This window comes from Podarcis pityusensis, assembly GCF_964106645.2.
Source record: "Podarcis pityusensis genome assembly, chromosome: 6".
In the NCBI taxonomy this organism is placed as follows: domain Eukaryota; kingdom Metazoa; phylum Chordata; class Lepidosauria; order Squamata; family Lacertidae; genus Podarcis; species Podarcis pityusensis.
Window position 1 is genome coordinate 13,137,095 of NC_138030.1, and position 15,645 is coordinate 13,152,739.

General features: G+C 42.7%; 1 protein-coding gene across 6 annotated transcripts in view; it reads right to left on the minus strand.

The window, feature by feature from the left end:
* GNAS (GNAS complex locus) overlaps positions 1–15,645 on the minus strand; it is a 177,123-nt gene that overhangs the window by 36,182 nt on the left and 125,296 nt on the right. For all 6 annotated transcript variants that reach the window (XM_081011426.1, XM_081011427.1, XM_081011428.1 and 3 more), the window contains exon 5: positions 2,045–2,142. In XM_081011426.1, the coding sequence (XP_080867552.1) occupies positions 2,045–2,142 (98 nt within the window). The remainder of the gene's footprint in view (positions 1–2,044; positions 2,143–15,645) is intronic.

Here is a 15,645-nt window from a genome sequence, read left to right on the forward strand (position 1 = left end):
GAACGCTTCTGGTTACGAATTCAGCTAACCCGGAAGTAGCTGCTCCTGGTTGCAAACTTTGCCCCAGGGTGTGAACGGAAATCGTGCGCCAGAGGCATGCGAGCAGAAGGCCCCATTAGTGAAAGCACGCCTCAGGATAAGAACGGTTTCAGCTTAAGAACGGACCTCCGGAACGAATTAAGTTCATAACCAGAGGTACCACTGTAGAGTGAAACTCTGAATTTTTTATGCACTGCTAACCATTTTTTTCTCTACCATTGTGACAACAAAATACTTTAAAAAACGGCAGTGGCTCACAAACACTGGCCTTTAGCAGCAGCCATCAAGGGTTGTGCGCTCATCTCACTCTAGAGGCCGGGAGCCAGCGCTGTCCGTGTGACTAAGCTGCTCTGGCAAGCCAGCGCAGCACACGGAAACGCCGTTTACCTTCCCGCTAGTAAGTGGTCCCTATTTATCTACTTGCATCCGGGGGTGCTTTCGAACTGCTAGGTTGGCAGGCGCTGGGACCGAGCAACGGGAGCGCACCCCGCCGCGGGGATTCGAACCGCCGACCATGTGATTGGCAAGTCCTAGGCGCTGAGGTTTTACCCACAGCGCCACCCACGTTAAAACATAGATATGCCAAATTACAGCAACCCATACAACTGCTAAGAACACCACCAAGGCAATTATAAATTAACTAATACCTATAAAATAAAACAACCAAACAAACCAAACCAATCAAAATGCCAATAACCATCTAGTGCCATTGGATTCTAAGAACTGTGCGAAGAAGAAAACTCATGGATGAGGGCTTTCTGGTTCCCTCCCTCACACAATCCTTCACATGACCTGAAAAGTTACTCCAGAGAGTCCAAAAAGCATCCTTGACAGCACAGAATGGGGCACCGGGGTCTGCCAAAGGAGTGGGAACCTACTCTGCTTGCACAAAGTGCCTCTACCCAATTTTGAGCTACCTTCCGGATTTTTCAGGGGAGTTGCAGAGAAGAGGGAGGAGGGGTCAAGGAAACGCCTTTTCTGCAAGCTTCCTTAGGCTTCTGGTTCTCATGATGCCAGAGGGAAAAAGTAACTAAATACTGAAACTGTACAGGACAATGGTGAGCAGAAACATGTAACATGAAAATAAAAAACATTTTTGCCCTAGCAGGGAAATTTTTTACATGAACTTTGAATGGAAGGCATGTTCTACTTTAAACATTTTCAACCCAGCAAGTAGTCCTATTCTGATCCACAACCAACTCACAAGAAGATCACCCTTAGTCCCATGCCTCTTGTTTCCAAGAAAAATAGAAGAAAAAGGTAAAAAACGAAACAAAAAACCTTCCTGCAAAGACTACAAGTTACTTTAGAAACTAGTTTCTGCACCACTTTCTTGCACTTGGTACTGTGGGCAAGTATTATCCAATATTAAAGGAGTTCCATGCCAGCAAACCTCTGAATGGCCTAAGAAGTGTCTCAAAAAAATATTTTGCAGCAGCAGCTGTCTATAAACTGGCCGATAACGTAAAGTGAACACTTTTTAAACTTCTTTCTTACAGGCTAAGACAAAATAAATCCATTTGCAAATACAGCTTTTCCACATGCAATATTGCTGGTGTTCTCTCCAAGGACACACTACACACCAGTAAACAGAATGTTACAGGACAGAAGGGGAAAGAAGGCTATTTATCAAGCCCACTATGTGACATTTGCCTGAAGTTTACTGTTCCTGGCAACCCTGAAATCACTGAATAAAATAACGTTCTTAACAATTAATTGTTTTAGATGTGTTTACCTGTCTTAGAATGTTTTTTTAAAAATAAATAAATAATAATGGTTATGTGTTTGCTCCTTGAGCTGCTTTATTCTTCTTCATCATCACCACCATCATTATCACCATCACCACAGAGGTCCCAGCCCAGATTTTGATTTTTTTTTTCCAAATCATCTCCATCAATTCACAATGAAGTTATGCTTATACTTTAAACGCATGATTAAAAACAAGAAAAGTTTCCTTTTCTTCTACAAGAGATTGCAATAAAATTGTAAGAGAAGTTGTACTTACTACTGTGCACAATCGATCAACTGATATTCATTAGATCTCTCGTAGCAGGCTTTCACACCTTCATCTTGCCAAAGTGTTTTTGTATGTTCATAGAACTCCTGGAAGCAAACATAAAGAGAGCAACAAGTCAGCAGGGACAAGGCCCCCCCAGAGGCAAACAAAAAAAGGCAACATGCTTTTACTTAATGAACAAGCAACCAAATAAAACAGCAGAAGTCCTAAGAAGCTTTCTGACTACAAACATGCTGCTGCATTAACGAATATCCTCAATCTTCACTTAATTAGGTTCAGCACACAGAGCCTGCTACACATTACAAAAAGGATTAAAATACATTCAAATGTCTCGGAAAGCAAAGAATGAACATTCGTATTTCCGCCAATGTAGAAGTGTGCTTCACCCAGTACGCTGAATGCTTATGTAAAGTATAGACTACTATGTGTAGTTGCTAACATTTTTATAAAAGATGCAGAAATATTTTTTCTCGAAGAATGGCTAAAACTTCCTTTAAGGAAAGCCTTTCTGTCCTTATTCAAATAATTTGCTGTATTGAAACCCAATAGAAGAATTTCATTTTAAAAAAATAATAATACAGAAGAATGGTGTACTTGACTTGCTTATAAACTGATATATACAGTCATACCTTGGTGTTTGAACTGCTTAGTTCATGAACAACTTGGAACTCAAACGTTGCAAACCCGGAAGTAGGTGTTCCGGTTTGCGAACTTTGCCTTGGAAGCCGAACGGACTTCCAGAACGCCTTCTGTTTGAAAACCAAGGTACGACTGTAGTTGGGATAGTGCAATGTTGCTGGAGGTCACAGGAATGAAGATGTCACAGAAGTGCCACTCATTCAGGGTGGCGGACAGAGCTCAGCCCCAAATGATCACAGTATGCCTCATTCTCTTCAGTGTCACAGAATGTTGTAAGACCTAGAACTGTGCATTAATGGCCTTTCAACATTCTCCATCCTATTTGGGGCAGGAAAATTGGGGAGATCATTCCACCAAATTTCTCCAGGGAGAGAGAGATTTTCCAACTGTCTCTTGGGAGTGTGCTCATCATTAGCATTAACAGTGCTTCTTTCTCCCCCTTCCTCCCTGCAAGGATTTGTGTTTTTTTGCTGTTGCTGCAAGCGGCAACAGAAGCCTGGTCACCATTTTGCACCCTACCCCGCCCCCCAAAGGTGCAGAACCATTTATTAAAAATCTTGCAAAGTGGCCGTGTGTGTGTGTGTAGGGGAGAAAGAGAGAAGTGCGAGAAATTTTAATCAGAAAAATGTCTTCTGAGCATTTTCAGTTCATCTTCAGAATGTACAGAACATTCTCTGACACTGAGGTTTGGGTAGCTACATCAGACTCATGTGCAAGGCTGATGCCACAAATCCAATTTCTTAGAATGCATCAAATATACCTTTTCAACCTTTTAAAATGTCAATGTTAACATTCAAAAGAATTTTCATTTAGGTTCAGGTTTTGCATTATGCTGTAACTCTGCATGATTGAGCGAGCTAAGCCTGACTAGCTCTTTCTTCTCCTTATTCAGATAAACTTTTGTTATGTGTTCAAATGAAGTAAAGAACCAACTTTTGTCTCAGGACCAAATATAATTTTGAGCTCACCAAAAGTTAATGAGTAGCTAATCTTTTCAGTACAGTATTTATGGGTTATACATTGTCCAAATATAGAACAGAACATTAAATAACTGGGCTTGACCAATCACTTGGGAGAACTACACAAAGGAGAGACCTTGGGAGATCTTACACAAAAAGTATTTTGGAAACTGTCAAACTACTTAAGAGATTTCTAAAGAGCTTAGTACGAATCACTTGTGTTGACTTGTTTTGGAATCCATTTGAGTTGGTGAATACAGATGTACTGGATTTTCAGGTTCCAAATACAAGAGAGATCTCTGGAAATGAACTGAAGAAAAACACAGCACAGTTGCATGATGTTTCGAACATCTCACAGCTCATAACCAACTTAGCAAAGGATTTGAGAAACTGAATTTTTTATCTCTGCAACAACAGCAGTCCTCTATTTAGAAATTGTTATATTCTCCGGATGGCCCAGGGAAAACATACTTTTGCTGATCTTTAACCTCGCTTTAGTGTTGTATCTGTTTTAACACTACTAAGTGCCTACTTGAACGTGCAGTTGAACTATCAAAAAGCTGTAGTCAAAGTATCTCACGAAAAGCTCCTAAGTAAGCTTAGCCGTCAAGGAGTAAGAGGGGAGGTCTTGTGGATCACAAATTGTTTAAGTTGCAGAAACAAAGAGTGGGAATAAATGGACATTTTCCCAAATGGTGGAGTCTCCCAAGGATTGGTATTGGGACCTATGCTTTTCAACTTGACATCTGAAGGCAGCCCTGTGTAGGGAAGTTTTTAATGTTTAATGCTGTTGTGTTTTTAATATTCAGTTGGCAGCCGCCCAGAGTGGCTGGAGAAATCCAGTCAGATGGGTGGGGTATAAATAAATTATTATTATTATCATTATTATTATTATTATTACTACTACTACTACTACAAGTGAGCAGTGAGGTGGACATATTTGCTGATGATACTAAATAGTTCAGGGTTATTAAAACCAAAGGACTGCGAAGAGCTCCAAGAGGACCTCTCCAAACTGAGTGAATGGGCAATAAAATGAAAAATGCAATTCAATGTAAGAAAGCGATGCATGTTGGGGCAAAAATTCTCCATTTTACATATATATACATTTATGGGGCCTGTATTTATGGTGATGGACCAAGAATGAGAACTGGGAGTCAAAGAAGATAGTTTGATGAAGCTGCTGACCCAGCTGTGAAAAAGACAAATTCCATAATAGGGATCATTAGGAAAGGAATTGAAAATTATACTGCAGGTATCATAATGCCATTATAGAAATCTACACGGCAATCACATTTGGAATACTGTGCACAGTTCTGGTTGCCTCATTAGAGATGGAAAAGGCTCAGAAAAGGGCAACCAAAATGACTGAGTGGATGACACAAGACCCCTATGGAGAAAGTTTGCCATCTTTGGGACTTTCTACTTTAGAGAAAAGGCGAGTAAGAGGTGACATGGTAGAAGTTCATAAAATTATGCATGGCATGGGAAAAGTGCTGCAATGTTCTACCTTGAGCCGTTTCTACCCACAAGTGGCAAAGAAAAGAAAGGGAAGGAATAAGGAGGAGGACTAGGAAATCCCATGCACTGTAGCAACAGTTTTACTTTGACCAGTACACTCTACTGGGGAATGATTCATTTAATTGACTGAGAATGAGAGCTGCAAGTTTGAGGTTCACAGCAAAATGTTTGATCCATGAGAACTTGACTTTGCTTGATGTTACCTTATAACTAACCTGAACTACACCCTACTTACACTATCTTTTTAATAGGGTTATTAACTTTCCACGTGGGATGGAAAAAGAATCCAAGTCCACACTGCTTGAACTTCTTAACTGAGAAAGCAAAACCAGGACCCACAATCAATACTAACTTTTAGATTAGTGGGCTATCAGCAAATAACTGAGAAATGAGCAACGTTAATTGTAGTTTGAGCAGGGAATGTTTCACCGAGATCACACTCCACTTCCACACTAATTTAAACACACAGTTTGGATTGTCCCCTGCCCTCTATAAAGTTGTGGCTTTACATTATTATCATCCGTTTATTAATTGCCTTCTATATAACCGTCTTAAAGCGATGTGTGATAAAAACAATTAAAGACACAAAACCGCCCGAAAAATCTTTTAAAATAAAACCGAAACGATACAAAATGATGCTTTAGCTGATATTTCTGCATTGTGGGGGGTTGGACTAGATGACCCTTGGATCCCTTCTAACCCTACGATTGTATGATTCTGTGAAAATCATGGCAAAGACTGTTGCAATAAAAATGCCTTCAATTGTTTCTGGAAAATAAAAATAGTGGGTGCCTGCTATATCTCGATAGGAATGCTATTCTACAGAACATGGGCAGCCACACTAAAAGCACTGCTCTGAGTTACTGCAGAGTGAGCTTCTAAGATCTCTGGAACTTGCAGGAGAAGGTCCTCAGCTGTCTAGAGCATTATATGTTATTATTACTAACACCTTGAACTTGACTTGCAGCACCTCTACTCTTCCTGCAGCCACAACACATACCAGAAGAGAGGATTAAGCAGGAGCATGGCACTAACTGATCAATGTCAGCTTTTGCACTTTTTACATTTGCTTTATTGCTAAAAAGAACCGGTGCAAAGTTGCAAAGGAAAAGAAAATGCAGCGTTTCAGATTTCCGAGAGTTACTACTGGTAACAATAAAGGCTTCAAAAGGAAATCGGAGGAAAAGACTTGCATTTGAGACACTGACAATACTTCTCAAGTGAACTGCCAAGAAAAATGAAATAACTTCGACTAACACAAAATAGGGATTTTACAAAGCTAAGCAGATAGCTCACTACCCAAAGCCAGCAATTTCTGGATTTTAGTTTGACCAAGGGTTAGTTAACACAGGGAGCTTATGAACAAGCCCCTGCATATACAAAGGCCTTTGAGAGGCTGCAGAAGCAGCAATTGATATAACTAGCTCCAGAGTCCGTTCCAGCCTTCTCAGCTGTTCACTGTCCTCATCAGTGCCTGGGTTCTTCAGCAGATAAGAAAGGAGGAGTACGTCACAGAAACTTCCATGTTTGCCCAGTCTGCTGAAGTCAGACAGGCCTGGAAGAGTGAGGTTCCAGCAATGTTGGAAGAGGTGTTCAAGAGGGCTGTAATGGGGCTCTCCTGCTGGCGGTAGAAAATGGTGAAGAGACAGTAGCTGCTACTGCTACCCAGAAGTGTATTCCTGCCCACAGATCTCTGTGTGAGCTGGCTGGCCCCAAGTATTACATTTATCTTTGTAGAGGTTTACTACAGTTGGTATGGAAACACCAAGCACATTATTTCTATATACTGCACACTGCCTCATACTCTGCTGGTGTTCAATAAGCATTGAGATGTAGGAGGAGAGCATGCTTCTCAAAACCCAGCTTCTGTAAGAGCTTCCCCAAGCTCAAGAAATGGCTCTGCTATCAATACTGGCTGCTGTTCCATTCTACAAGCTTTGCAGAAAAAACAAATAAATATGACCAGCAGAGGGTGCAAAGAAAGCAAAGAAGCCCACATGAAGAGGCAGGCGTATTGGCCCTAGCACAGTAAGTCAACATACTGTGGGACAGCGATATCAAGCCCAAAACCATTTCAAATGGGACAACTTCGTCTCCCACTTCCTGCAAACCTTTAGTGGCAAGGGTGCCCTTACAATCTCCCCCATTTCAATGTTCCTCCCTTCTTGCTGTACTCAAACTTCTCCCTCTTCCATTTCTCAGCTATGTAACATGAAGGAGATAAAGGATGTAGAACCCTCAAATAATCCATAGCACTTTTATCATACATCAACTTTACTCAGACCTCTGACTTCACTTTTGCTCCCCTACCCTGATTTCATGCAAATCCAGGATTGTGTTGTAGCACTACAAATTCTCCGTGTAAAGGGGGCCATAAAGGAACACGAACTAACACACACACACACACACACACACACACACACACACACTTGATATTCCTGGACTAAATCACTACATGCAACAGATGGGCAATGAAAAAATAAATAATAAGGCTCTGATCCACTTCAAGCAATTCTACATGGCTCTGATCCTGTCCCATTTCATTAATTTTGCTCTATAAGTGGATGGGTTAAAAAGCCATCCATGCCATTCCTTGTACTAGGCTTGTTACCTAGAAAGAAGCCAGACTAGCTCTTGTATGTTGGTTTCTTGTTGTCATAACATCAGTTCATCCACTGGCACATTCTAATAGAGCACATGATGTAACAGCAGCAATGCAGGTTATTCCTGCAACTATATATTAGAACCGTTTAATAGAAGGACTCTAAAAATATCCTTCTGCTACCCATGAAAAACTGTGCAGCTCTGTCTACAATGCAAGACCAGGATCTTATCAATGTGAAAAAATACTGATCCAAAAGGTCGCCATGTCAGAGCACTGTATTTACTACCACTTTTAAACGGAGGTACTATAATTTCTCTCCGTTATGCACCGTTCTCCACCAAAACCCAACCTTAATGTCCTTTTATTGAACAGATCGTCGCATGAGTTGAAAGGGACCTCGTAAGGCAACTAGTTTAGCTATGAACTATGAACATGATATATTGCATTTACTCGAGTCTAATGCGCCATCGAATCTAATGCGCACCCTAATTTTTGCAAAGTAATTTAACCAAAAAAAGGTGCACATAACATTCGAATAAGTAGAGTACACTGAAAAGTAAAGCATGCTTCAGCTTTCACCGCTCCCACCAGAGAACCTCCCCTGGCACTGGCCCTGCAGCCACCGCCAAGACAGCGGGGCCCAGTTGCTGCTGGAAAGAGCGGAGGGACTCAAAAGGCCTTCACCAGTTTCTCCATGGTGGCCACGCCCACCCCCAGACACACAGGTGGGGAGGGTGACTCCGGCTGTGGTTGCTTGCCAGCCAGTCTCCCTCGCCCGCTCTTGGGGGACTCAAGTCACACAACAGCTGCCCAAGCTGTCGCAGCCAGCTGTTGAGAGCAAAGGAGACCTCAAGGGGGCTAGGGGAGGACAGTGTGCTCAGTCTGCCACTGACGTGCCGGCGCCATCTTGAGAGCCGTTTTAACTCGCCAGACAGTGGACTTTCATTGACTCAGTGAATTCAAGTATTTACTCGAATGTAATGCACCTTCGAATGTTAATGTGCACCCTAGTTTTTGTGATGTAATTTGGCAAAAAAAAAGGGGTGTGTGTGTGTGTGCATTACATCCGAGTAAATACAGCAGGACCTTGCAGGAATCTCTTCCTCATTGCTCATTATGCTGTAGCAATACAATACCCCGAGCCACTTAGACAACAATATTTATGCTTCCAACTTCCATCCTACCTCTGCACCTGAAAAGCACCTGAAAAGCCACACCCCGGAGACAGGAGATGGAAGCAAAAATTGGGCTAAAGGTAGATTTTCAGCTGGTGGTAAAAGGCAATAAAAAAGCTAGATGGATTCTCCCAGGTCAGAAAGTGCCACAACACAGAAGACTCCTCCCATACCCCCACCATCTGGCACAATGGGCTAAAGGTCAGTTCTACTGACCACAGTGGGTGGGGGCCTTGAAACACGAGTCATGAAAGTTTCTTTTACAGAGGAAGATCATGCATAACGACTCCAAACATACAGCCTATTGGGTTCTGTCTGGATAGATAGCTGGAGATGCGCTTTGATACGAAAACTGGAGGGCATACCAAAAGTTAGAAATGAACTTGTGCTATGCTCTTCTTCCCTTTTCATGAGCTTGGGAATTTTTGAGGGGATGGGGGGATGAAATCACCAACTCCCAAGACTTAAATTAAGCCACTTTAGGATTAGACAACACTGAAACCCTCCTAGTCAAATAAATAAGGATGAGAAAGATACTTGCAAATTTCCCTGCAAATGCATCCACTGCCATTGCCTGAAATATGGCTGCACATGTGTCACAGACACTAGTCCAGTTGCCCCCACATACCACTGCTGTCCATTGCACACTTCCTCCACTTTACAAACCCTTATCCATCTGGCCACCTGGACGCTTTTTTTTTTTTTTTTTTTTTTTTTTTTTACCACAAGCAGCCAAGTGAGCAGCTATTTACAAGCTTGACCTTACTGAATAATGGCTATAACAGTACTAATGACAGATTGGAAACCCCCCATCACTCTGCTTTGTGTGTTTCAAAGAAACCTCTTTGCGCCCCTCTGTGTGTGACTGCATTTTCGATGTAAGGTCCTGCATTATTTAAGGCATGAACCACCTCCAATGGCGGCACCACAAACAAGGCCTCCCCAGCTGATCTCAGTGGGAGAAGATCTGTCAACTACGCAGGCCCCGTGCTGTTTATAGCTTTGTATGTTAGTACTACTGAAATCTTGAATTGGGTCCAGTGGCTTAGAGACAAGCAGTTCAGTTCTTTAAGGACTTTCCCTCTTTCTCTTTCTAGGGAAGAGGGAACATTCATTTAACCATACCTTGTACTTCACCTGCAAAGTGTGGCAAATATACCTGCTTTCACCAGAACTACACAAATCAATACCTATCTTCCTGTATAGAACACCGTGTCATATTTGCATATTGTGATTTGCAGGGGTGGGCAGGTTTTCTAGGTGCCTGCTATTAGCATTCATAAGTAATCACAAATATTCTCCAATTCTTGCTTACTCATTGGCTTATTGGGAAATTCTCATTAGTAGAAAGATAACAAATGTTTCCTAATAAACGAACCAAAGCTAGCCTGCCTTAGAATAGTTTTAAAAAATAATTGAGGGGGACCTGGATACCCATCTGTAGGGAAGTGGGGGGGGGATCCTGTTGTCTAAAATACTGGTTTTTTAAATTACTTCAATTACTTTTTATTGTTTTAAAAAACTGCAGACTTTAAAACAGGGGTTGCCAATCCAGTCAACCCTGAGTCACTAGCCTTCTTAGAAAGAAAGTAATGAAGCAATGTATCTGCATTTCCTAAGTAATAAAATTGCAATTTCAGGGCTGGAAAAATGCAGTGAACTTACAACAGAAGCACTAGCTAGCTTCAGGGAAGGTATGCATGCTGCAAGTATGCCCATATTGTACCACCTAGAAAGTTCCTTATGAGTGGATGCACGGCACTATAAAATAAAAGCCCAAGTCGGAGTTGTCATTTGAGTTTGCTGTTTACCAATTACAGCTTAAGGAAGCCAAGGCTGCTTAAAACACACAGACACACAAACACTACTGAAAGGTGTGTGCATGAGTTACACAATACTGCAGTTAAAATGAGATTCAATTTCGTTAGGACAAAGTTCAGTGCCCCATGAAACTACATGTTTCATAACAGATGTTTTAAATAGGTCATTGCCTAGTAAACCTTATGATTAAAGGTCAAAGAAAGTCAGGCTCTTCACTGAAAAAAAAAAGTAATACATATATATGGATATGCATTACTTTCTCCACCCCCCGCTACTTTCTTGTTTAGTTTTTAGAAATAAAAATAACCCCTAAAACCTAGGCTGCGAAGTCCCTTACAACCATGCTTTATAAGCTGTGGCCTCGCCGTGTTTACTTTCCTGTAAGCTCAGCAGCACTATTGCATTCCACTTATAGCTGGGGAGAACATACCTGCTGAGGCCACAGTGGCACCACAGCAAGATCTTAAAGGAAGAAGATTTTGTTCATACCAAGGCAAACTGATGCTGCAAGATCATCTTGAAACAATGCTCTTGGCTCACCCTATTATTTTTCCTGCCAACTCAATGATGCTTATGGTACTGTAATGCAACTCTTTAGAATGTCACTGTGGGAGCTATATTGGAACACTGCACACTTGCTAACAAGCTATACTGAATATTACCGGTACATACTCTCTGTCCCATTGCAGTGAAAAGGAGGAGGAAAGAGATTTCCTGCTATCGGAGGAGACAATGATTTGAAAGGCTGCAGTTTTCCTGGGATGATTTCTCACAGGAACGAACTAGCTAAATGTGTCAACCCAGGAAGATAAACTGCTGTTGCCCAATAAATTAAAAGTATCCATTTACTAGAGTAAGCTTACTCAAGAACCGACACAACTGGAGAATTCATAGGAAGGAACAACGCAGTGCCTAGTAGTCACACATGATCAGACACTCCATTGTCAAATACCTATAAGCTTTCCGTTGTCCCAGAGGTTCATTAACACAGCAGAAATAACTTCAAAAGCTGCCTGGATGCAAAACAACCTCTCTCTGTTATTTCTTTTTGAAAAAGCCAAACAGATGCTAATAGTTATGTGCACATACTTGCGCTATAACAAGTTTTGGCCTCATTGCTCATTTGTATAAGGGCAAATCTGCAGTCCTCTGTGGTGTTGCATTTTAATTGAAGCTCACACTATACAAGCCTGACACTATCATACAGGAAATGAACATACCTAGAAATAGATAATGCTATCTGTAGTAACTGGCACATAGCACTATACAAGGGGGATTCTGGGACAGGCAAAAGGGTTTCCCACCATTATAACGTTAAAAAATGTTTTTATAATAGTTCGCAGGCGGCAAAATTAAGAGTAGCTTCAATAATGAAATTGAAAGTATTTCAGTATTTCACTTCCTGCAGCATTTGCCTACTCGTTGGTAGCACAGTTGGCTGCAGGGCCTACTAGGAGGGAGACTTTTCCAGATGTTCCTATGTGGTTTCAGCTGGAATTATGTGATGTTGCTTCAGACAACATAAAGAACAAGTAGTCTTAAGGATGCAGGCAAGATGCTTTCATTCCTCACGTGTTAACAAGGCAATCCATGTTTTCCAGCACTGTGTTCAATGAATTTCTGTCCCCTTCTTAAAATCTGCTATGTACTTTCAGAAGTCCTTGGGTTCCCAGCAAAGAAGGAATACATTTCAGACTTAAATCTGTGGTGCATCAGATAATCAGAACCCATTCATTCAATTGTTGTAACTCTCAGTCTACAGACTTAAGAAAAAAAATATTCAAGCATCCATTTGACTCCACATAGATGTCAGCTCTATTAACACTTACCGTATTTTTCACCCTATAGGACGCACCAGCCCATAGGACGCACCTAGATTGGGGGGGGGGGGGAATAAAGGGGGAAAAATTATTTCCCTCCCCCCAAGCGCGGGGCTGGGGCGGGGGAAGCCCGAGCTTCCCCCGATCCCAGCCCCCAGAACGGGTCCCAGAGGGCAGCTTCGGCATCGCTCTGGGAGCTTGCGGGGCTGGGAGCGGGGGAAGCCCGAGCTTCCCCCATCCCCAGCCGCCAGAACAGGTCCGGGAGCGATGGCGAGGTTGCGCAACCTCGCCATCGCTCCCGGAGCTTGCTTGCAGGGCTGGGGGCAGGGGAAGCCCGAGCTTCCCCCGACCCCAGAACAGGCTGCTGCCCGCAAGCCTTGCGAGCCCACGGGAACTCCCCCCGGGCGCGCAAGGCTTGCGGACACCTGCGCGAAGCACGGGGCGTCCTCTGGAGGGCACCCCATGCTTTGAGCTGCAGGCTGCTGCCCGCAAGCCTTGTGAGCCCGCGGGAACTCCCCCCAGGCGCGCAAGGCTTGCGGACACCTGCGCGAAGCACGGGGCGTCCTCTGGAGGGTGCCCCGTGCTTTGGGCTGCAGGCTGCTGCCCGCAAGCCCGCGGGGAACTCCCGTCAGGCTCGCAAGGCTTGCGGATAGCTTCCTGAAGCCTGGAGAGGGAGAGGGGTTGGTGCGCACCGATGCCTCTCGCTCTCCAGGCTTCAGCGAAAGCCTGCATTCGCCCCATAGGACGCACACACATTTCCCCTTCATTTTTGGAGGGGAAAAAGTGCGTCCTATAGGGCGAAAAATACGGTAGCATTACTGGCCTCATGAGCGATGGGAGTTATGAACAGGGCCTCCAGCCACTTCACAGGTCACAAACATCCTCTTTCCGTAACTTGAAAGACATCACAAAAAGCACAGAAGGAATGAAATTCTCTTCATTTATTAGCTTATGAACGTAATAATACAAAGTAAGATTTTAAGGGTAATGAGAGCCAGTGTATCGTCTCCCCATCAGAAAGTATAACATTCAGAAATAAGGAGCACAAGTCTGCCAGTAAAAATGACAGCAATGTGTCAGGGATATGTGTGTCTAACTGAGTGTGCCAACAAAGGTCCGTATAGTTAAAGCTATGGTTTTCCCAGTAGTGATGTATGGAAGTGAGAGCTGGACCATAAAGAAGGCTGATTGCCGAAGAATGGATGCTTTTGAATTACGGTGCTGGAGGAGACTCTTGAGAGTCCCATGGACTGCAAGAAGATCAAACCGATCCATTCTGAAGGAAAACAGCCCTGAGCGCTCACTGGAAGGACAGATCGTGAAGCTGAGGCTCCAACACTTTGGCCACCTCATGAGAAGAGAAGACTCCCTGGAAAAGACCCTAATGCTGGGAAAGATGGAGGGCACAAGGAGAAGGGGACGACAGAGGACGAGATGGTTGGACAGTGTTCTCAAGGCTACCAGCATGAGTTTGACCAAACTGCAGGAGGCAGTGGAAGACAGGAGTGCCTGGTGTGCTCTGCTCCAGGGGGGTCACGAAGAGTCGGACACGACTAAACGACTAAACAACAACAACAACAACCACTGAGGGCTTATCCACAGTTACCTTTCCCCTTGTTCTTCCCAGGTGCTTTAAAGCTCCATGCCCAAGCATCCTCCCTTCCTCCCTTTTTTGCTCTGGAGCATTCTCCACAAAAACCTACCCTGTAAGGTAATTCTGGTTTCCTGTTGTTTTGCCATTTGCTCCGATTCAGCTTTAAATAGGGGGGTTTGGTGGGGGAAACTCAACAACAAAAAGGGTGGGGGGTTGTGCCTGGTAAGTGCAGAGGAAAGGAAAGTGCAGCTAAGCTATGGCATCAATAGTATAGGTATTAAATGTCATTATAACTAACTATAAACTCACTCCCCCACCCCAATAATGTGTAATACAACTTTAAACTAGATTCATGATGCCATGGGTAGGCAAACTAAGGCCCGGAGGCTGGATTTCTAAATCCGGCCCGCGGACGGTCTGGGAATCAGCATGTTTTTACCTTAGTTCTCAAACAGAATGTGTTTCGGGCGTCCGTTCGACTCCCAGAACCGTTTGAAAACCAAGGCACCGCTTCTGATTTGCTGCAGGAGCATCCTGCAGCAAATCAGAAGCCGTGCTGGATGTTCAGCTTCCAAAAAATCATTCAAAAATCAGAACACTCACTTCTGGGTTTTGATCGTTCAGGAGCCAATTTGTTCGGGAGCCAAGGCATTTGAGATCCAAGGTACGACTATTCTCTCAATCTTCTAATCAATTATATATTAAAACTATTTTAATATGCATCAATATTAGGGTATCTATTTTCAGACCTACTGTATCCATTACAGGGAGCATACAGGGAAAACAAATCAGTTTATGAAATGTACTGTGGATCAATTAATCAGATATAAATTCCATATATCACGTGAATCATTAATATTGTGTATATTAAAAGGGCTAAGTGTGCCAGAAATGTTCATTTCAGGAAAGCTTTTCTTTAAAATGTCCATACAAATTTCTGCAATATTTGGATAAAAATCCTTAACATAGCTCAATATTTTTTCAAATGCTTTTTTAAAGGCATAACACTAAAGCATAATAAAACTTAACTTTCTCCTCAGAGGTCAAAAGGGATTGCATCTTAGGTGGCTACTAATGCTATCTGGCATACGTCTGGCCTGTCGCAGCAAGTGAAACAAGTAATCCAATATTCTACTGAGTAATGTGGTCATTCATATTATTACACACACCGAACTATCAAATATATACTGAACATTATAATACTGAACACATACTTGTATGAGACCAGATCAAAGCCATTATGACTGAATTTACTTGCAAATAGGAAAAAGGGAAATCTTGGATAGGGGGGAGCGGTGAAAAGGAGGAGTTCTGCAGGGAAACCAACCCACAGATAGAACGTTGTAAGCAAAAGTAATATTTAGCTGAAAAATAGATGTAAAATACTATTAATAGGACAGCTGAAGCTGAGATGGATGAGAATCAAAGGGTTCAACTTGTGTTATTTTCATTTTT